Source organism: Delphinapterus leucas, chromosome 18, assembly GCF_059928025.1.
Source record: "Delphinapterus leucas isolate spDelLeu-1000000601 "Yukka" chromosome 18, BTC_Dleu_Yukka2, whole genome shotgun sequence".
NCBI lineage: Eukaryota > Metazoa > Chordata > Mammalia > Artiodactyla > Monodontidae > Delphinapterus > Delphinapterus leucas.
The window spans coordinates 64,035,730-64,058,273 of NC_143146.1; the positions used below are offsets into that span (position 1 = coordinate 64,035,730).

Consider the following 22,544-nt stretch of genomic DNA (forward strand, 5'->3'; position numbering starts at 1 on the left):
ACGTTGTACTAATGAGGAGCGCCTGTGTGCAGGTTCCTCTCCTCCAGGCTCTGTTTCCATGACCCTAGAAAACTGTCTCCCTGCTCACATCACAGCTCTTACAGTGTGTGGTGTCACGGCCAGAGCTGGAGTATTTTCCTGACCTGGGAGCTGTCTCCGGAATCATAGTCATTTTTTTCATTACGCTGTCTGAGCAAATCAACCTACCACACTCTTCTCCTACCTTCTCTCCTCCCCTTTTCTTCTTCCTCCTGTACCTTGCTTGCCTTCCTTCCTCTCCAAAAGCATTAAGGGAGGTGGGAGAGATTTGGAAATGAAATTAGAGTGGGCCCATTCTTCTCCCCTGGTAACTCTGACTTGCGTATTTTTGAAGATACTGATGTTGGCTCTTACTGTGAGATCTCGGGCGAGAGGCCTGTGCGCGACCTGCTTCGTCCTGAGTAACCTGACCTGCTTGGAGAGTCTGCGTCTCCTTCGTCCTTCAGAGAGTGAGAGGGCATGGTTCATGGTTCGCAGAGTGCCTGGGCTTTCCAGGGTACCTGGGACAGGTGTGTTCTTTTGTAGGAAGTGTGGATAGCTCTGCAGCTTTCAGGTAGCCTGCCCTTATACCCTGGGCGTAATCGTGAAATCTCACAAGTGCACAGTACTCTATGCTTTTTGAAGAGGTCGTATCCATTACAGCTCCTCTGCGGAGTTAGGACAAGCGTTATTTTTTCCACTCTGTAGGCAAGAAAGCGGAGATACACAGGATATAAAATTTGTCCAAAGTCGTACATACAAAGATAGAGCCAGACCTAGGTCTTCACTCTCTTGACCACTGTCTTGCCATTAGACCAGCATTTCCCAAAGTGTGTGCTGCTAAACGTTGGTTCCACAGTATGGTCTGTGAGGAAGTGTCAGAGACGTGGTGGGTGCATGGGATCACACCCACAGAACAGAACGGAACATCTTAAGTTAGTGAAGGGCGTTGTGTTTTGCTTTGCTTTGCTTTTGTACATTAACATGAAGTTAGTGTATTAGAGGCTCCAAGAATCCTGCAGTTGGGAGTCCTGTTTGAGTCGGTGTGGCCAGATATCCCGAACATACTTCCTCAGTGAACTCCTTTCACCCTAGGAGGAGCCATTATTCTTTGGAGCGCATGTTGGAGATGCTCTCCTTGGCCATAATGTACCGTCTTGTCCTGGATTTACTTTGGAGGTGCTCCAGGAGCCCTCAGTGGTTAGAGGAAAATCTAACCTTTGGCGACCTGGAGGGCGAGTCCATATGGGCAGTGGTTGGAGATAGAGACTACCCTGGGGGTGGGGTGGGAGGCTGGCCATGGGGAATCCTGTCATCATGTCATTGTCGGCAGTTCAGCAGGAGCTTTGTGGAGTAGGATTTTAACCGGGACGCAGGAAGGTTCTCAATCAACAGGATCAGCATTCTAGGAACAGTTGTCAGAGTTGTTAGGTAAAGATTCATGAACTATAGCCTGAGTGACAGCTGCACTGTTTGGCAAGGATGGACTTAAGAAATTTGGACCCAGAACAGCACACTGCTTCCTCTTGGCAGGTGTTGGACCAGGCACATTCCCCGAGTGAGGCCGTCTGTGTCAACACCCCTCCCCCCAGCTCTCGTTTAATATTTAATATTGAGCTTTGCTGCTTTTGTTGCTCTCATTAGATTGCTTGATTATGGTAGCGGGGCAGGGTGAAGGTGCAAGCGGCAGGTTCTGCATCCCGCTCATCAGTCAGCCCTCTGCTTTGGGGGAAGCAGAACCTCTTAACAAAACTCTTTTATTTTGAGGTGAATTGTTCCAGCAAGCAAATCCAGCTTCTCAGAACTGATCTTGGGCATTGCACTTGATGTTCTCTTCTCTTCTCTTCTCTTCTCTTCTCTTCTCTTCTCTTCTCTTCTCTTCTCTTCTCTATTCTCCTCCCTCCCTTCCTTCCATACCTAAGCTAAGCTTTTCCAGGAGTTGAGTGTATGTGAAAAGTTCACATAAAGTATTTTCTATCCAGAAGATACAAACTCTGAATTAATGGAACTGCTTTTGTTTGGTTTTGTTTGCTTTGGTGGGGAGAACAGAAGGATCCTAGTAGGAGCAATGGTTGGGAGAAAGCACTGTGAAATAGATGGGAGGTTAATAACCTGTGGTGTGGTATTTCTCTCAGCAAGTGTTCCTCAGCGCTTCTCCAGAAAAGTGATCAGACCAAGTATTGGACTGTGAGATCTTCCTTTTACAAAATGTTTGAACTGCCTGCTATTGTTTGTTTACTGGTAACTTTGTGACTTTTAAACCTGGTTGTAAGTTGCGCGGCACTAACTTATTTTGGGGGCAGAAAGGAAAGGAAGCAGATAGAGGCCAGGGCTCCTGGGCTGTGGAAGAGGAAAGGTCGATGGGATCTGCTGAGGGTAGGGTTTACACCCACACTCATGCTTTTATAATCAAATTCTGATGGGATAGTAGCCGTTAAAAATTAAGTTCCCAAGATTTAGACCTCTTTCCTGTGTGTGTGTGTGTGTGTGTGTGTGTGTGTGTGTGTGTGTGGTGCCTTTCAGGATGATGGAAGTGTGTATGTGGTTGGAGGGAGTGTTGTGTGTGTGGGTGGTTACTGGGGAGAAAATGCCATCTCAGTTTATCCTCATACCACTGCTGTCCAGCCATGGGCCAGTCTCGGCCCTGGATCTCATACGCATCTACTAAGGTACTGAATAACTGAGTGATTTGTTGTAGCTTTATCCTTGTTTATGTGGAACAGTCCATGGTTACATTGTAGGGCATTATTTCCTTTAATTTCCCTTTAGCCTTTCAAAACAACCTGAAAGATGTTATGGTTGAGCCTAGACAATGACCTCAAGAAACAAAAATAAACCTTTCTAAAAGTAAGAACGGGATTTGTTTGCCAAATGTTGTGAACGATGGATAAAAGTATGAAAACACAGCAGACTTCACGAATTTTAGAATTTGTTTTCAAAACAAATGGTCCGGGTCCCAGTCTTCTGCCCTCCTCTGACTATGAAAAAATCAGATATTATACCACGACTTTCAAAACAACCAAGTAGCATTTGAATCATGAGACAAAAGCCCGGCAGCAGCTTTAATATAAAACCCCATCATTTTCAGAGAGATCCTCAAGGTGACCCTTGTCATCCGCCTCTCTACACGAGCTGTGACAGCCTCCTGTTGGGGGAGTGATTTGAACAAAGGGCACCTTTCAGGGTGGGGAAGAACCATACTGAAGACAGCACCTCCCCGAGGTGCTTTTGCTTATCAACAAACATTTATATGCACATGAAAACACAGACGTCGCACATACTTAAATTTTTGGAAATATTTTCAAAAATATCTGCTTTCCGAGCAGGACACAGTCTCTCCATTTTCCCTGCTGTCTCGTGGGAAGACAGGTTGGCCCTTTCCTCTAGGTTCCACGTCGTAACTTTATTCTGATCTTTTCTCGCTCTCCTGAGTGTTGCGTGTCGGATAAAATACAAGCTCCTAGCTCATTTTTAAAAGTCCTCTCCCACCTTATTTTCCCCTCTTTCTGCGTCTGAACTCAAATACAGCCACTCTTACCCCTTCTTTCTTCTCCAGACACGTCTTGTTAGTGCTTTTAACAAACTTTTTTGCATGTACCGATACTAATATTTGTTGGTCACTTTGTACACACTGAGCATTTAGTACTGTGGTTCAGTAAGGTAAGTACTGTTAGATTGTAAGTCACTTGCCCAGGATTACTCAGGTTTGGGTTTGAATCCAGGTCTCTTGGGTTTTAGAACATGTTATGTAGTATACCCATCACCTTTTATTCGTGTTCTGCACTCACATCGACAATTCCCTTTTATCCAGCGATCTGAATCTTGCCTTTCCTCAATTCTAGGTTAGGGTCTTTCCTTTCTTGTTTTGAGCATGTGCCACCTTTCATTTTCGTGTTGTCAGCCATCTGTATATGACCCTGGGAGGCAGGAAAAGAGCCTCATGTTACTTAGTTGTTTCAACAGTACCAGTATACAGTAGGGGCCCAATAAGTACCTGTTGAATGAAAATGACATTGATTGCTTTCCATTAAAAGACCCTGATTTATGTTATTGAAATGTGAATGGAAATAAATTAATTTCTGAGATTGTCTGGATTTAAATAGTTTACGTTAGACCCACTTCAACTAAGCTTTGCTTGATTTCTTGATTAATTTTGGATGGATTTTTCCATGATAGAAATGAGGGTGAAAGTTTACCTTCTGTTTGTATTTCCAATAAAAATGACTGACTCAGGATTCTGTGAGATCCTTGGTACCTCCGCCCCCCTCCATCCCCCAAGAACAGAACAGTGCTCTGGTGCTGGCTGGGGCAGTGCTGATGGGACATGTTCTGCTCCAGCCCTGACTGACCCTGGGGTCCTTTTGGAACAGTCGGGTGTCTTTATAATTTAAATAAACAAAAAACTAAATAACCCAGCCTTGAAGACGCTTCAAAAGAAAATATTTTGTTCTAAAATTGCATGCTACTCCAGTTTAATTTATAGTTACTTTGAGGATTAAAACAGTTATACAATATATTGGTGTCTGTCTTCATCAGCTGTTTGATAGAGTTGTATCATGGACTTTAAAAATGGTTAAAATGTACAACTTCTTACCTTTGGGGGTAGAGCTGTAGTGAAGAACGATTGTTTGAAACTTTGTTCACCCACTAACAATTCTGAATGCTCCCTTACAACCTTATTTAGGTTGTCAGAATTTGTCCCAGTCACTTTTCCGAGTAATAAAAAAGAAAGAAAATAAATTAATACTGAAGAGACTACCTGTTGTTTAGAACAAAGCGAGAGGAGTTGAAATTAGACTGATCTCACTGCTCATAGTTGTTTGAGTATCTGTGGTAATAGGGCTAACAACTTCTTCCAGAAAATCCTGCTTTTGTTTTAGAATATCAAGGATTTCTAGAAATTGAAATTGTTAGTGTCTTTCACATTTTTAACATGCTGTGTGGTTTCCAAACGCACTCCCACTTAGCTTTCACCGTGCTCCTTTGGGTTATATGATGGTGAGGCACAGGGCGTCATCTAAATAAGCCCTTACTCTTCAGGGAAGACCCTTAATACTGAACCATTTGGGCAAATGCATCATTTTAAGGAAGTGGAGAAAAGGCACCCCAAATGTATATACTAATATATTGTGGCGGAAACTGTAGCAGTGGTTCAGAGTATCCTTGAATGCAGTAGCTCGGAAGAGATGCAAAACATTTGTAGCATGTGCAAGATTCCAGCCACAATGGTTGCTATTCACAGTTCCATTTTGGACAAAATTCAAAGTGACAAAACTGAAAACAGTGAGCAGTGAAGTTGCAAAGAGGAGTTTAACGTGTACCATCACAGACTGTGGGCTCAGGTGAGAAGTTCTAATTCTCCATGGGTTTGAATCATCCTAAGAAATGGTTCATATAGTTATTTATTCATTCTTTCTTTGTTAGTTTCCCTCTAGTATTTAAAATAGAGCTTAACAAAACTCTCTCATCGTTTTCTCAACCCAGAACAATGAATGTGTGTTGTGTGTAGCCGGTGCATTGACAATGTTGTTCATATTTCTAAAGAGGTTATGGGTTCAAACTGCAGCATTAGAGTAAAAAGTTTAATACAAGGAAAACTTTCCAGATGGGGAGGTTTGCTGATCGCTCAGTTGGGGATCCTCAGGTGATTTGAGGATCCTTTTTGTCCTACTTGGCTTTCTTCCTCTCTTCGCTCTGGAATGTGGACCAGCCTAACCCTGGGGCTAAGCTCAAAAATAATGGAACCCACAGGAGTCATAGTAGATGTCCCCAGGTCGTCTAAATCTGGTTCCAGGGCAAACTCAGTTTGGAGCCTTCCAGCATCCCCTGAGCCCTGGAGTGATCGTGGCGAAGCACATTCTCCCACAGCTGGCCTTAATCTTGACCTGAGACCTGATTTAGGCTGCAGGTCCTGTGGGCATCACTTTATAAATGTGTTACTTCTGGTGGAGCGTCAGTGACTATGCAGGAGTGAGGGGGACGTGCTCAGGCTCCTTCCTTGTTCAGTTGATGCAGTTTTCAGGGGTGAAAATGCTGTTCATAGCATGGGTTACAAACAAGCACAGCACCATGTTGTCGTGACAGCGCAGTGGACAAATACTGCTTGAGAAGTTAGGTGCAGGCCTCGTGTGCAGGACAGGGGCTGTGCTGGTGAGGAGGTGTGGTTTTAAGGTGGACACATTCTGAAAGGCCTTGAGAGACATGTATATGTAGGCTTTTAGGTAACCTAATAAAGCTGCATTTCTGAAACATTTTGGGGGGTTCTTTTGGAGTCCCTGAACTGGCGTGGGTCCCGGTGGTACTGACGGAGCCTTTGTTGTTTGGAAGGAAGGTGTGGAGAGTAGGGCTGTTGTGCAGCAGACCTGCTGCGTCTGTGGTCTGTTCACTGAGGTGGATCCCTGCCATCTGCAGGACGCTTGGGGACAGCTCTGGCTGGCCCAGTCTCCCACGGTGGGGGGCGCTTTGCTTTATCATGAAGTAAATGGGCCCAAATGGTTTTGCTAATATTGGGTCAGTCAGTGAATATTTGTAACTATTTGACTTGAGACAAACTCTGAAGAATTTTTTTGGGGGTAGCCCTAAAACAGTGTGTACTTGACAAATCATTGTTGCATTAGGTTCCTTAGCCAGAATGATGGGCAAGAAGGCTGGTTTCAAGATTCTGTATAACCAAGAAAACCGTACATTGCAAATAATGTGTAATTCAGAGTGTTATATTTTATTGCAATTTGTTGTTGTAATCTGGGTTTATCATACTTGGGTTCCAAAACAGAAAAAAAAAAAAAAACCCACATAAACCGAGACGTTGTACTTTTTAATTCTGTTGACCATGAGTAGCAGTTTTTGGTAAATAGCTTATGCATTCAGTGGATTCATCTTTCCCTAGATTTTCCAGACAGTGAACATATTTAGGATAAAAAGCAATTATAGATAGTACGTCCTATGGGTGGGATCTTATCCTAGAGGTTCTAATCTGTCCAAGTTTCAGCCTTATTGCCTTTACATTCGTAAAGCTTTTTGTGGCTCTTGTAAGCAGTTTGGTTGCAAGCCTTGAATAAACATTTACTTAACACGAACAGGTTTAATGGGCTCATCACTAACTCTGACAAAATACTTTAAAATTCACTTTAGTTCTCTTTAGAAAACTTTAAAATGGATCAAACTATTGATATGTGCTATGTTTCATTTTATGCCTAATTTAAGTTCTTCATCAGAAGAGAGTAAATCCTAATGTGTTCTTTGTTTTTGGCTTTTATTTTGTTTTGCCTCATTCCGGTAGCCAAATACATAAGGTAGTTAATTGCATTGTAAAGCGGTGCGTTTCTAAAGCCACTGAAGATTCGAAAAATGGTATGGCCTATAAAATAGACAAAGATTTTCATTAGGAAAATGGCAGAATCACTTCAACAAATGAGTTTCCTCTTAATATTCTGCGCTGGTGGGGCCTTCTGTGTCTGAGGCAGTCATTAGGCAAGAGCACAAAAGAGTCTGTATTCTGGGCAGTTAATGAAAAAGAAGTTTCGCAAAGGATAGGCTCCTTCAGGTCAGCTGATGGGCAGGGTGGGGAGTGGTGGCTCCTTGCTGTGGGCTTGGCAGTGCCCGCCGGTCTCCGTGCCTCCCTGGGGAAGGAGTGACTGGGTTAAAGGGTGGCCAGGGATGCCTGCTTGCCGCGCTGGAACTAAATCCCAGGAGAAACAAGCTCCACTTTGAAATCCTTAGTAGCCGACACATCCTTTTTATTAAAAAAAAAAAAAAAAAAAAAAAGGCATTTAAAAGAATTTTGGCTAAGTGAAATTTAGTCTCTGTATATCCATTACGGGGACCTTCCTAGCCAGGGTTGATGACATTCACTTGAGAGTTAGCTCTGTGGCTAGTATATGGCAACATCAGGCCCAAGTGTATAGCCGTGGGAGGTAGTTTCTGTTTTCCAGACTTTACTAAGCAGGGCTCCACAGTAGCAACTTTCACGGAGATTGTACAAGGACAGTGATTCAGATAGATGCCTCATGATCTGGAACAGAAGGGAAGATGCTTGCATCTAAGGTTTCAGCCTCACCTGGGTTGTTCTGGGTTTTGTCTTTCGGAGTTCCTGGTTTCTGATAGTGTGTAAAACACAGGGCATGAAATGGTATAGGTTTTCACATCTGAAAATTAAGGACTTACCCCTTCCTCTCATAAAATGTAGCTTTCTCTGATACAGGGTTTTCCTTTGGGACACAGCGTGGGGAAACATGGTGCTTCTTTTTTAATTACCACCTTCTGAGAAGCAAAAGCTTGGGATACTTTTAATATCATTAAGTAAAGTTTCTCTTCCATCCCTGAAGATTTTTTCTTAAGTCCTAAATGTCTGAGGTTGTTGGCTGAAAATTTACCCTGAAATATGGAGGCTTTTGGCCAACAGGAGAGCTTATTAAAGACCAGGCAAGCCGTGGAGCATCGTCTGTTTCTCTATCACGAGGTTTCCTCCTTGGCCGTCCTTCTAGGCCAGGGGTGCTTCCGTCTGCACGCCTTGTTTCCTGATAACACGGTCCCGTTCACTTTGTAACCCACCCCTTTACCCAGCACTCTGCCCTGCAGTCTGCTCTAAATCCCCCCCACCCCTCGGGGGCTCTTTCAGGGTTTGCTGTCTGTGAAGCAGGCGGCGGTGGGTGGCCACTGTGTGGGAAGAGACGCCGAAGAGCGTTGTTCTCGTAATTGCCTTCCTGGATACCAGCTCTTCACTGGCCGACTGGTGTAAGTCCCGCTCCTTGAACAAGCTCGTGGACACAGGTTATGACAGGGGTCGCCCCCACAGCTGACGGAACGCGGGAGTCAAACGATCCAGACTTTTACCTTTGAAATCCTCTTAAAGGGCGAGAACAATTTCTCTGTCAAAGAAGGGTTTTGTAGCTCAGTTGTGAGGACATGGAAACAGCCTCAGGAAGGCTGGCTGCCTGTTGAACAGGAAGTTTGTGATGAATGGTTTTTTAATCAGGTTGTAACCATTCATGATGGCTAAAAAATTCCTGTTTATACATCTCTTTACTTCCCATCACAAAATAGCCAACCTCTGTTCCCTCACTTTGTGCCAGGTGATGCGCTGAGCACTTTCCATGGAGATGATGCCGTTCCGCCCCTAACGATCCCAAGTAACAGTTGGTATTGTGTCACAGACATCAAGACTGGGGCTTGGGGAGACCAGCTGACTCAGGGGTCCCACAGTCTGACCTTGGGATCCGCCTCCCCTCTGCCTCCTGAAAACACGAAGGTTCGCATGAGATCTTACATGTGTCTTTCTGGTTCTGTTTTACATGAGAGCATAGTCTCCGATGTGCTTTTTTTAGTAGAAGCCGATTTAATGTAGTCATCTTTTCCTTCCTTTGGAATGATTTGAGTCAGAGATAGAGCTGCTTCGAGCCAAATGTGTGTCTGTCTAGCCGCTGGAGAAATCTGTAGCTGAGTATTGGTTTGGTCGGGGGAGGGTCATTGCATGTCCTTGACACTTGTTCTTCTAGGACTAAAGCCCCATGTGATTCTGCTTTTTTGTAAATGAACACCCATAAGCCTTTCACCTGCATTTTAATCTTTCTGAACTCTATTTTCCCTAATATAAAATGAGGGTGTTAGGCCAGATGACCTTCCCAGGGTTTTCCAGCTCACAAGTTTTATGAGGCTTCGAGTCCTCTGTCCACAGGGGTTCCCAGGGAAGCCTGAGTCCTAGTACAGACTGGGGGTGAGAGTGGCCTTTAGGGGGTCACTGATGTGCAGGCAAGAAGGACAGGTTTCGGGGAAATGAAATCAGCTTTACAGAAGAGCTGGCTGCCAGGGCCTAGTGTGTAAGCATGTAGATCAAGCTCTTCACAGCAAATCTTCCACTGCAGCACTTTCTCAAGTTGAATTTTTATGCTGTCGGTTGGTAACATACATCTTTCGACATCACCTGTATAAAAGAAGCATGGGCAAAAGGTCACATGTTTCCTTCTGTTTGCAAGCAAAATGCATTATTTTACGAAGTTGTTGTTTTATTAGCACCTCTAACGGGAACTCTGTTGAACAGAGATTATTCCTGCTTTCTCCTTAGTTTGTTTTCATTCTTGGAACTGCAGGAAGGGATGTGTAAAACAGAGGAAGCAGGAGGAGGGGGTGAGTCCATGCTGGGAGCCTACGAAACCATAGCGCACGTTGACAGAGTTCACAGAAATTAGATAAAATGCTTTTGGAAAAACCTAGTGTGTCTAGCGTTTTGAAAGAATTTCTAGAATTTCTAGAACAACAAGTTCACTTGTTCCAGCGCCTTAGCTTGGAGCTCTTTTTGTTTGACTTGGTGACTGTAGCTCACACCCACCCTCTCCCAGGACGACGGGCAGTTCTAGGCTGTGGGACCTCTGAGGGCCTTTCCATTTCCCTCATGGGTCCTCACAGCCCCTTTGCACAGGCTTTCCCTGGGCGGTGCTCACATTTGAAATTCACACTTGAGCTGCTCTGCTTTCCTTCCACAAAGAGTAACCAATTAGAATTAAAAGCAAACCATATTTTGTAAATTTATTACCCGTTGAGGCAGAACACGAGTTTTCTAAACTAGTGTTTGTAGACAGAATTATTTCCGCTCCCTCAAGATGCATACATGTAACCTCAGTCTTAAGTATGTTCCTTTGATTCTTCTTCATGATGGTGAAGCCAAAAAGTGGTTTCTCCAGCTGGCAGTGGTGTTGTGTGCAGAGTTATTTTGCATGAGGTTCATTTTCTGAGCCTCAGTTTTCCTATTTTTAAAATGGGTCCAATAATACCTGCCTTATATAGGGCTCTCGCAAGGATGGAACGAGACATGATGTATTGAAAGCTGTTTGTAAACTGTAAGGTAAGATCCACGTGTAAAGTAGGAAGGCCAGGGGATCCTGAGCAGGATGTGTTCAGCTTAAGTTCCTGGTTTTTGTTTTATTCTTCGTTAAACACAAAGACCAGAGTAGTCTTAGAATGCCCAGCAGAAAGTAGGATGCAGCAGTGATGGGTAGAGTGGTGGCTGAGAGGTGGTGGTCTCCACATACACTCGTGGGTGGGCTGGATGGAGCCGGGTGGGAGCTCAGGTCTGAAGGTGGGATTCAGGAGGGCAGGGGAGGAGGGAAGCAAACCGAGGGTTGGACCCCAGGCCATTTCTTCAGCCCAGGCCTTGCGGGACCAAAGAAAGAGTTCGTTAGACTTGACGGAGGCCTAGTTCTGTCCGCCCCCTTGGTTTTCTTTGTTGGGGCTTCTAGTAGACTGGAAGTTTACTGTAATAGACTAGTGCTCTCTAAATGTTTTTGTAAAAATCACACCCTTTTTGATGGTACATTTATTCATTTATACTGTACCAACATATTGTATATATTGTATAATGCATTTGCTCATTTTTATTTACTTAATTTTTTTTGAGGCTGGAACAGACAAACTATTCAATGGCTAAAGAATGGAGAAACGGAACTTAGCTCTCAAATCAACTTCTCCATGCTCATTTTTTAAAAAATGAGATAAAAATGTAAAATAGGTGAAAAGTGTAAAGATTTCTTCTTGCATGTCGATGGCTGTCCGATTATTGCTTTAGACATCCAGGCTAAGGGCGTCCAGGGAAGGGGCAGTTCCTGCCCTGTGTCTTCAGCGTCTCTGGGGCCCAGCCTTGGAGCGTGGCTTCTTGCAGCCAGGAGGGCGGTGGGCCCGCAGAGCTCAGTCACAACGGTCCCCCGAGGAGACACACCAGCCTGTGGCCTTGGGAGTCGCCCTGCCCTAACACCTGCCGCTGCTTCCCCGTCACACGCCAGCTGAACTCAGAGCGCGGAGCCCGCACGCAAGGCTCGGCAGCCACCTTGAGGATTCTGAGAACGCGCCCGGCAAGCGCGTTAACAGACCAGCTGTAGTATCTAAATTCCTTCATTAACACCTGCCCACAGCAGACACTGTCTAGTGCAGAGAGAAAATATCTTAACTACTACCTCAAAACTGGTCTATTTTCCCAGTAACTAACATGTAAAAGCCTCGTCTTAGTGGGAACAGTACAAGGTACGATTATAAAGAAACGAGACCAATGTTTGTAATATGGGTGAGTCTCTAAAACACAGACATGTTATCTTATAGGTGCCATTATCTTAATAATAACAGCGGGCCTATCGATTGAGGTAAGGACATCTGTTATCTCATTTAATCTTCACGACAACCCCGTACATGTAGGACCTATTAATCCATTCAACAGATACTTGAGTGTCTACTTGGTGATGGAGCTGTGAGGATATAGCGCACAAGAGGACAGCCCAGGTCCCCGAGCTTATGCAGCTCACAGGGTAGTGGGGAGCCAGACATAGCAGAGTCATGCTTGTGGTGAGTAAATCAGGTCCTGTGTTAGCTGCAGGCTGGGATGGGCTTCTCAGGAAATGCTTCCGGAAGGAAAGGACACTTGGGCTGAGACAGAAGTTGGGGGGGGGGTGGTGGCCTTTGGCAGGAAGAAGTCGAGGCTCCTGGACAGTCCTTTGTACATCATTTTTTGTCCTGAGTGGCCATTTAGGTGGACTTGTTCCTTTCCCAGGTAGATCATAAAACACCCGGAGGGCAGACTCTGTGACTAATTCCTTCTGACGTCCTTCACTGCACCCAGCATAAATCAGTCCCAATAAAAGTTACTTGGCATGAATTGGTGCACGAACGGATAGAGAAAAGATGTGGAAGGCATTACACCTTCCCTGTGATGTTTTTGGGATGTCAGTCAACAAACGTTCATTGAATGTATCGTGTGTATAGAGCATCCGTTAGGGGCTTTGAGATTAGGAGCTAAAAACACACTCCAGCCCCTTGCCCTTTAGGAAGCCTGGAATCTGGTCTGTAGAGTGCACAAAATGAACACCCGGGCATTTGAAACAGCTGGCAGAGCAGGTTGAGCAAGCCAGGGCACACCGGGTGCAGGCTGCCCCTTCCCCCAACACGATCCACGGACTTCCATTGGGTCAGGCTTCCCAAGAACTCGCTGCCCTGCTCGGGGTGGCCAGGCACGCAGAAGGCGAGGGAGAGTCAAGGGCCAGGCGGCCGAGGGGCTTGTGCAGAGGAGAGCCAGCCGGGCACCAGCGAGCGGCAAGCCCGGACTGCGGAGACTACGGCTAGTGGAGGGGAAAGTTGTTGAGTGGTCTTTTTCTCTGATGGTCTCATGCAGAACCTCGGGATTTAGGTATGTGGTTTGCAGTGCACGAGTCTCCTGTCCTCTCACCCTACCTCTCTCCTCACGTGGTATTTATGCGTGGTCAGAGCACTGCTGTCCGCGTGTGGCTCTCCGCACAGGTCACGGGGAACCGCAGTTTCCCTGCCTCGGCTGTGTCCACCGCATCCGGCAGAGATTTGCAGACATAACATCATTAACAGCGACACGTATTTTTACAGCTTTACCTCTTCAACACCCTCCACTCCAATATTCCCCATTGGAAATCATGGCTTCTTTAATGTCCTGCCGGCTGTGTGAAAAACAGGAATTTATGTAACAAGCCCTGCGCAGCAAACCTTTTCCTGTTCGGAAAAAAATTTTTTAATTGTTGGCAAAGTTAGGAGACAGCTCTGTTGCTCAAAGAGCGACCTGAAATGTCCTCTTAGGAAAATATGTAGCATAATGTTTTGATAAGTAAGGGATTGTTCTACATCCACTCCCCGCCCTCCCCCCACTTTTTTCTTGGTAAATCTAAGTGGTAAGTTAGCGTATGTCCCATCCGAGCTAGTGAATGCTTCCTGAACTTTTTAAAGATTTCATCATGACAGATTCTGCAGTCTTGTTAGAAATGTCCCCCAGGGACGTCCCTGGTGGTGCAGTGGTTAAGAATCCGCCTGCCAATGCCAGGGACACGTGTTCGAGCCCTGGTCCGGGAAGACCCCACATGCCGCAGAGCAACTAAGCCCGTGTGCCACAACTGCTGAGCCTGTGTTCTAGAGCCCGCGAGCCACAACTACTGAGCCCATGTGCCACAACTACTGAAGCCTGCATCCCACAACTACTGAGCCTGCGCTCTAGAGCTCACGAGCCACAACTACTGAGCCCATGTGCCACAACTACTGAGCCTGCACTTTAGAGCCCGCGAGCCACAACTACTGAAGCCCGCGCACCTAGAGCCCGTGCTCCACAACAAGAGAAGACACCACATTGAGAGGCCTGTGCACCGCAACGAAGAGGAGCCCCTGCTCACCGCAACTAGAGAAAGCCCGTGCGCAGCAACGAAGACCCAACGCAGCCAAAAAAACCCCAAAAAACAAAAAGAAAGGAATGGCTTCCAGGCAAAAATAAGATTAAAAAAAAATGTCCCCCAATTGCAAATGATCTGATCTAATTATGTGAATCATAGAGCTGTGCCACCCCCTCCCCCAGGCAGTGCAGACAGCCAGGAAGCCACTATCTAGGAAGATCTCCCCCCCTTTATCAGTTACTAAATGTGACAGGGACAGGAGTCAAGCTTCCTTTCCTCCAGAGATTTCATCGTCGCTTATCTGTGTTTCTGTTGTGTTCAAAGAACAAAATAGTCATGATGGAATATTGGGAGCACACAGTACGTGCATGCGTGCGTGCGTGTGTGTGCGCGTGCGTGCGCGTAAGTAAAACCTTCCCATAGGGTTTGGGGAATCTTATGGGGATGAAATAGGACATTGGGGAATTGCAGTGCTGGGCCTCTTGTAGAGGGTTCTTGTATGTCCACAAAGTCCTCAAAGCCGGTCTTGAGTTGGGGATAGATCTGTAGGTGAGAAGGAAGAGGAGAATCTTGGCAACAGAAGAAAACCCTCACTGCCATGCACTTACACACCTGCCCAGCGTCCAGCCTGGAAGTCCCCATTCAGGGCCGGGGCTGACCCACACTCGCCTGGGCCTGGCAGAAGGGCTCATCACATAGCTGCTGTGTTGCAATCCTTGGGTGGAATGTAGTACAGAGGGTCAGAGGGCGTTTTGAAATGTGGATTTCTCAGCCTTGACTGTCCGGCCTCACTCTGACTTTTGCATCTCCTTTTAGAAAGTGAGATTTTTTTCCCTTTGTTTTCTGCCTCCTTTTAATGAGGAAAATTGTGAACTCATAGTCTGTGTTGAGTCCCGGCCTACCCTGCTGTGTGCCAAGGCTTTGTTGTGGCGCAGTGATTGGCATTCAAGCATCTGCGTCCCACGGCGATGGCGTGAGGGTGTGGGTGTCGTGGCTGCATCCCGGGCGACCACAAATCCAGCCAGAGCCTTTCCGTGGTCAGGGAGGGGGGCCGCAGCGGTTCGGGGGGCTCGGTCGGCTGAGCCTTGCATTCAGTCGGCAGAGGAAGCCAGGGAAGTCTGGGGGCCACGCACACAGCGCACACAGCCCTGCTCCAGGTCCCCAGGTCCCCGCCCCTGGACTTGGGATCAGGGCCCTGATGATGGAGCCTGCTGCGTGCCCTGTCCTGTGCTGGGGCAAAAAAATCTATCAGAGAAGCTCCCTCCTCCTCGGAAGCCCGCCTTTCCTTGTCCGCATGTCCCAGAGGCTCTCCAGATGCTGTTAGTCTCGCCGCGTGTCCAGTAGGGGAATTGCATTCGGCCTTCCTTGTTTACCGCCTGGCTCCACGGCTTCTGCTGGAGCTTGCGACGGTCTCTGGCACCCGTTGCAGTGTGTTCCGAGTGGAGTGGTGGGTTTGTGTTTGTGATACCCGTAAGCTCCTACCGACACCCCAGTGACTAGGAGGGGGGAAATGGGCTCAGAATGGGCGGTGCCTTGGGCCCCTCCTCCCCATCCCCCAACCAAGTTGGGATCTAACACCTTCCTCTTGGTGACCGCTTACCATGTTGCACACACCACTGAGCATTTGACCTACCTTATCTCGTGGAATCCATAGAACAGCCCCAAAGGGGCTATAAGGTACATGGGGGCCAAGCAGTTACCCAAGGTTTGTAGCCAGTGAGCAGCAGAGCCACCTAAGTGCTCCAAAAACAGTTGATTTTCTTTACTAACTGTCCTAGGGCGCATGCGATTTAGTTGTGGAGCCGTACTCAGTGGATCAAAGCCACCAGCTCTCTGTCCTCTCCACCACTCTGTCCCTCCCAGACCGGCTTTTTGGCCAGAGTGTAACCTCTGACGGGTGTCAGGGGCTGAGTTAGGTGGTGCGTGCTACTGGTTATTGCTGGGAGGAGAGGGTTGTGAACAACGTTTGAATTTAAACTTTCTTTTCTTTTCTTTTTTCTTTTCTTTTCTTCTCTTTCTTCCTCCCTCCCTCCCTCTCTCCCTCTCTCTTTCTTTCTTTCTTTCTTTTCTTCTTTCTTTCTTTCTGTCTTTTCTTCCTTCCTTTCTCTCGTTTTTTTTGGCAGTTCAACTTTCTAAACTTAAACAACAACAGCCCAGTTGTCCTTATATTCACCTATATCTGCCTAATGGACTTTAAGGATGTAAATGAATCTACATCTTACTAGTTTTCAGGCTTTTAATTCTTGACTAAGAATATATCCTGCTTCTTTTCTCTCCTTTCCTTGACCACGTGGGCCCCATAACATAAAACTTCTCACTTTGTGTAAGTGGCAAATGTGCCATCCGAAGAGAATTTGCAGTAGTTCTAGGCGTGATAGAGTGGAAAGGGGTTTTGATAGCACTTTGTTGTGGAGTGGTATTTGCATAGCAAATCCAAGTGGTTTAAAAACCAGTTCCTGTAATTTCCCTGCAAAATAGAGCTATGTAAAAGAAGGTGTTTATAATAATGCTCATTTAACTTTGTCCCGTCGTTAAATTAAGACACAGATACTGTTTTTAAGATACGATACTGTTTTTCCTTTACTGATTTGAGCTCTCACGTAGTGACTGTACAGGTTGAAATCTATACCGTAAACTCTTTCAAAACTTGTCTTCCATGTGATACGTGTCTGTATCGAATGGTGGGTTTTCCAATTGGAGGAGTATTGTGTTTCTAACATGGTGTTTTGCTTTACAGAATTCAATTCGTCATAATCTGTCCCTACACAGCAAGTTTATTCGAGTGCAGAATGAAGGAACTGGAAAAAGTTCCTGGTGGATGCTTAATCCAGAGGGAGGCAAGAGTGGGAAATCCCCCAGGAGAAGAGCCGCCTCCATGGACAACAACAGTAAATTTGCTAAGAGCCGAGGCCGAGCTGCCAAGAAAAAAGCATCCCTCCAATCTGGCCAAGAGGGTGCCGGGGACAGCCCAGGATCTCAGTTTTCTAAGTGGCCTGCAAGCCCTGGCTCTCACAGCAATGATGACTTTGATAACTGGAGTACATTTCGCCCTCGAACTAGCTCGAATGCTAGTACTATTAGTGGGAGGCTTTCTCCCATTATGACTGAACAGGATGATCTTGGAGACGGGGATGTGCATTCTATGGTGTACCCACCGTCTGCTGCAAAGATGGCTTCTACCCTGCCCAGTCTGTCTGAGATAAGCAGTCCTGAGAACATGGAAAACCTTTTGGATAATCTCAACCTTCTCTCATCACCAACGTCATTAACTGTTTCAACCCAGTCTTCACCGGGCACCATGATGCAGCCGACGCCATGCTACTCGTTTGCGCCGCCAAACACCAGTCTGAATTCACCCAGCCCAAACTACCAAAAATACACGTACGGCCAGTCCAGCATGAGCCCTTTGCCCCAGATGCCTATGCAAACGCTTCAGGACAGCAAATCGAGTTACGGAGGCATGAGTCAGTATAACTGTGCACCGGGACTCTTGAAGGAGTTACTTACTTCCGACTCTCCTCCCCATAATGACATTATGACACCAGTTGATCCTGGGGTGGCTCAACCCAGCAGCCGAGTCCTTGGCCAGAATGTGTTGATGGGCCCTAATTCGGTCATGCCAGCCTATGGCAGCCAGGCATCTCATAACAAAATGATGAACCCCAGCTCCCACAGCCACCCTGGACATGCTCAGTCGACGTCTGCGGTTAACGGGCGTGCCTTGCCCCACGCGGTGAACACCATGCCCCACACCTCGGGTCTGAGCCGCTTGGCCCCAGTGAAGACAGCTTTACAAGTGCCTCTGCCCCACCCCATGCAGATGAATGCCCTGGGGGGCTACTCCTCTGTGAGCAGCTGCAATGGCTATGGCAGGGTGGGCATTCTCCACCAGGAGAAGCTCCCAAGTGACTTGGACGGCATGTTTATCGAGCGCTTGGACTGTGACATGGAGTCCATCATCCGGAATGACCTCATGGATGGAGATACGTTGGATTTTAACTTTGACAATGTGTTGCCCAACCAAAGCTTCCCACACAGTGTCAAGACGACAACACACAGCTGGGTGTCAGGCTGAGAGCGAGCGAGTGAGCAGGTAAGAGCACCCCGATATCAAAAGACCTTCTGAAAACAGGACTTAGAAGAGAGGAACCCAGTACCTTGCCTTGTATCTTCCATGGTTGGGGATTTTTGGATGGCAGCTGGCCGCCCCTTGCCGAGAGGCACCTTTTATCATTCATTCTCCACCCCTTTTGCAGCTTATAAATTTTCCTTTGGAGCTTAAACGTAAGGAAGCTTTTCCTCTAACTGCTTTAGAGAGTTTCTTTCGACAGACTAGATGGCTGCATCTTTTTAGCAACTCTTCAATAAGTGAACACATTTGATACAAATCAAATGCTGAAGGGTTTTTTAAAGTGGAATTTTCTCCCACCGAATGATTTCAGAGCTGTTTGAGAAAGTCCAGCCCCCCCTGCAAGCATGTCTGTCACCCTGATATGTTGAGTTGAATTGATTTTAATTTGGCTGTATATTCAATGAGTGTGTGTGTGTATGTGTTTTCTTTCCTAGGCTACACTTAAAAGTACTTCAGATTGTCTGACAGCAGGAACTGAGAGAAGCAGTCCAAAGATGTCCTTCACCCTACCTTTTCGTTTTCTTGATTAAAAAAAAAAAGAAAGAAAGTGTTTCTTTTTTCCTTTCGTCAGACTTGGCAGCGAAGACACTTTTCCTGTACAGGATGTTTGCCCGATGTTTGCAGGTTACGTGCTGCTGTAGATAAGGACTGTGCCATTGGAAATTTCATTACAATGAAGTGCCAAACTCACTACACCATATAATTGCAGAAAAGACTTGGATCCTGGTGTGCTTTCAAGTTTTGTATATAAGCCGAAGCTACAGAATTGTATTTGTGTGCATTTTTGTTTTTTTAAATATTCATTTGGTCCAAGGAAAGTTTCTACTCTTTTTGTAATACTGTGATGGTCTCATGTCCTTGATAAGTTAAACTTTTGTTTGTACGACCTGTGTTCTGCTGAACTGATGAATGACAAAGAACCAAGCTCTCCATTCTGCACCTCCATGGAACAGCTCTGGACCTGTTCACATTGCCACATAATTCACAGGAGAACCAGTAGCCTGTTGTCCGTCTGCTGAATTAATGGACTTATCAAAACTCTTTTGGAAAAAAAAAAAAGAATAGAAAATAGGTTAAACGCCAGCCTTGTACAAGTCTTTTCTATTTTTTTTGTTTGTTTTGTTATTTGCAAATTTGTACAAACACTTAAATGGTTCTAATTTCCAGATGAATGATTTTTGATGTTATTGTTGGGACTTGAGATCATTTTTGGAATAGATATTGAACTGTAATGTTTTCTTAAAACTAGAGTCTACTTTGTTACATAGTCTGCTTGTAAATTTGTGGAATCCCAGATATTTGAAGCAGCATCCGTAATTTTCATTTTGTATTTCTAACTGGATTAGTACTAATTTTATACGTGCTTAACTGGTTTGTACACTTTGGGATGCTACTTGGTGATGTTTCTGACTAATCTTTCAATCATTGTAATTAGTACTTGCACACTCAACATTTCTGGGCCTATCTTGGCAGGAGAGTGATGTATAGTTATGAACATTTTGTGTTTCACGTTTAGGAGAACTTGATATGTTTTTATGTATGCGTTTTTAAAAAATTCCATCCGCTTCTACTATCCTGTGAATTAAGCATACCACACAGCATTGACTCTGCTGACGGATGCCTGTATGCTCTTTGTTGCAAATACTCCTGGCGGGAGGCCTCGTAATATTTGTAGATCAGAAGGGGAGATCCACCTCTAAAACAGTGCTCCTTTCTCAAGCTGGGGGTTTTGATCAACGTAACCGTTTTGAGTTGAGCTTCAGCAAAAGTTTTCCCTTGTAATACTGTGTTCTTCCTGGTCTAGGTGGAGGTTGGTTCTGTAGCTCTGCCTTGAAGAATCAGGTCCACACTCATGCTTCATCCCTCTTTCCCTCTGTCCTTGGGCTACTTGGCACCCTGTGGAAGGCCAAGTCGAAGCGGGGAATTTTTTAAGTGGCACTCAAGTGATTTTTAGAATGTTTTGTGTTCATGAGTGCAGGTGGCTACCAAATGGAATAGAACTTGCTTAAAAATCGGGGCAATGAATTTGAAAACCAACAAACCAGCTGTAAGTGGTATATTTGAATTTATTTTAAAAAGCCTTAGCGTAAGTTAAGAATTGGAGAGTTTCTTCTGCCTTTAGCAACGCCAATTATAATTCTGATCATTATGTTGTAATATTGATATTTTTCAATTACCTGTACTGATAGACCAAGTTAATTGGCTTTGCGTGCCATTTAATCCATCGGTGTGTTCAAGTCATGTGGAACGCTGAGAATCCGCACAATAAAAGGAACAGGTGCACAAAAACGTTCCTCTGGCCTTCTTGAGAAGGCTCTGATTTCTGTGAACCCAGCCCACTTCACACTTGCTGTGTCTTGCCTGTGAGTTGCGTCTCTGTTGGCTTGGTTTTTCCTCCGTGTTTAACAGGAACACAGGTGTTCTGATGGCGGTCTCCTCCAGGAGACAGGCTCTACTGTAAGCTCCCACAGTGACTTCTGTGCTTCTGAAAATTCATTAAACAGCCGTCTCTCTAGCCGTCTTCATTGTTGGCCACTCCAAAATAAGTCTGGTCATAGAAACCCTAGTTCTTCTGAGCAGTGCCTCCTGCACATGTGCTAGAGCTCGCTGGAGCCAGAGTACTCGTGTTCCCCTCTGGGCCCACCTGCCACCACTCCCCGCCTCCCAGGCATCACGCGGTGAGACTCCCCACCGCCCTGTTCATTGAAGAGGCAACCTAGCTACAAATCACTGTTAAAATCTTACTACTTCGTAGGGTGACTTTTAAAAAGATGTTGCTTCCTCTTGAGTCTGTGTAAATATCTTTTTTTTTTTTTTCCCTTCAAATTTTTCTTTGTGTTGAAATTCCAACAGGAATCCTGGGTAGCTCTCCGGGGTACAGTGAAGTCCAGTGAAAGGCACCTTGTCTATTTTGAAAACAAAACATTATGTGACCTCTAGTAATTCTTTTTCTGTAAGAATACTGACTTTCTGGAGTAATGAGTATATCAGTTATTGTACATGATTGCTTTGTGAAATGTGCAAATGATATCACCTATGCAGCCTTGTTTGATTTATTTCCTCTGGTTTGTACTGTTATTAAAAGCATATTGTATTATAGAGCTATTCAGATATTTTAAATATAAAGTATTGTTTCCGTAATATAGACGTATGGAATATATTTAGGTCATAGATGTGTTACTTGGAAAGTTCTGCTTTGACAAACTGACAAAGTCTAAATTAATTAGCAAATGTTGTACCCCAGTGAGCAGTAAATCAGTGAAACATCATCCCCAAAAGAGGAGAAGAGACACTTAAAATGGAAACAGTTCCCCCCAAATATATGATTCGGACCCGTTCAGCTGCTGGATATATGTTATCAGTCCTCCCCTCCCACCCACCATTCCCCAACCCCCAACTGGAAATTCTTACATTCAGCTCCTAAGAGTTCTTAATTTATAACTGACTTTTAAACAAGAAGTTTCTCTTGTGGTTTTAGTTTGGGAGTAACCATTCAGTAAAAGTTGCAGTGTGGTTTATGCAAACAGAACAGCCTAGCATTACTCTTGGCCTCCTCCCTGACGGGGGCGGGGGGCTGACAGCCTGGCAGCGTGGCCAGGTGCGGCCACGTCTATCCCGTCGGGACGCAGTCACTCCCGCCCACATTTCACTACTGGAGTTTAGTACCAGGTTCCCGTTCCCGTTCCCATACTCTCTGAGAAGTGCCTGATGATGCTGACGTACTTACAGACACAAGAACAATCTTTGCTGTTACTGTATAAAGCCATAAATGTACATAAATTACGTTTAAATGGTTTGGTGTCATTCTTTTCTAGTTGTGCAGAATAAGCTCTTTATTAGGTTTATGGGGTTTTTTTTCATGTTTTGCTCTCACGTGAGTGCAAACCTTGTCAGCCACGGTGCCACGGTTTATTCAAATCTGGTATTTCTTTGGGGGGGTGGTGGAAACAGTCCCTCTGGGACCAAACTGTCATCCCCAGGAACTGAAGAGCAAGTAGACTCCCTGGTAACAAACCACCCTGAAGCACTTCATCTGTGGAGCGCCTGACACTACATCTGGCACAGAAATGACCAGGCATATGAGATCTCGTGCTGGAATAGGTGGGGCTGAAGGTAGAAACACCTGAAGGGCAGGCTGGGGAGGGCCCTGGCTAGGAGGTCAGCGAGCAGGGATGGGTGGTGTGGTGGAAGCAGTGGCTTCCCAAGGCCACATGAAGGGGGCGTTGTGCCTTCCA

At 45.7% G+C, this 22,544-nt stretch overlaps 1 protein-coding gene across 1 annotated transcript in view; it reads left to right on the forward strand.

Moving 5' to 3' along the window:
- FOXO1 (forkhead box O1) overlaps nucleotides 1-22,100 on the forward strand; it is a 91,973-nt gene extending 69,873 nt beyond the window's left edge. The window contains exons 2-3 of the mRNA XM_022574721.3: nucleotides 16,915-18,270; nucleotides 18,744-22,100. Coding sequence (XP_022430429.2) covers nucleotides 16,915-18,252 — 1,338 coding nt within the window. The 3' untranslated portion in view covers nucleotides 18,253-18,270; nucleotides 18,744-22,100. The remainder of the gene's footprint in view (nucleotides 1-16,914; nucleotides 18,271-18,743) is intronic.
- Nucleotides 22,101-22,544: the final 444 nt, after the last annotated feature.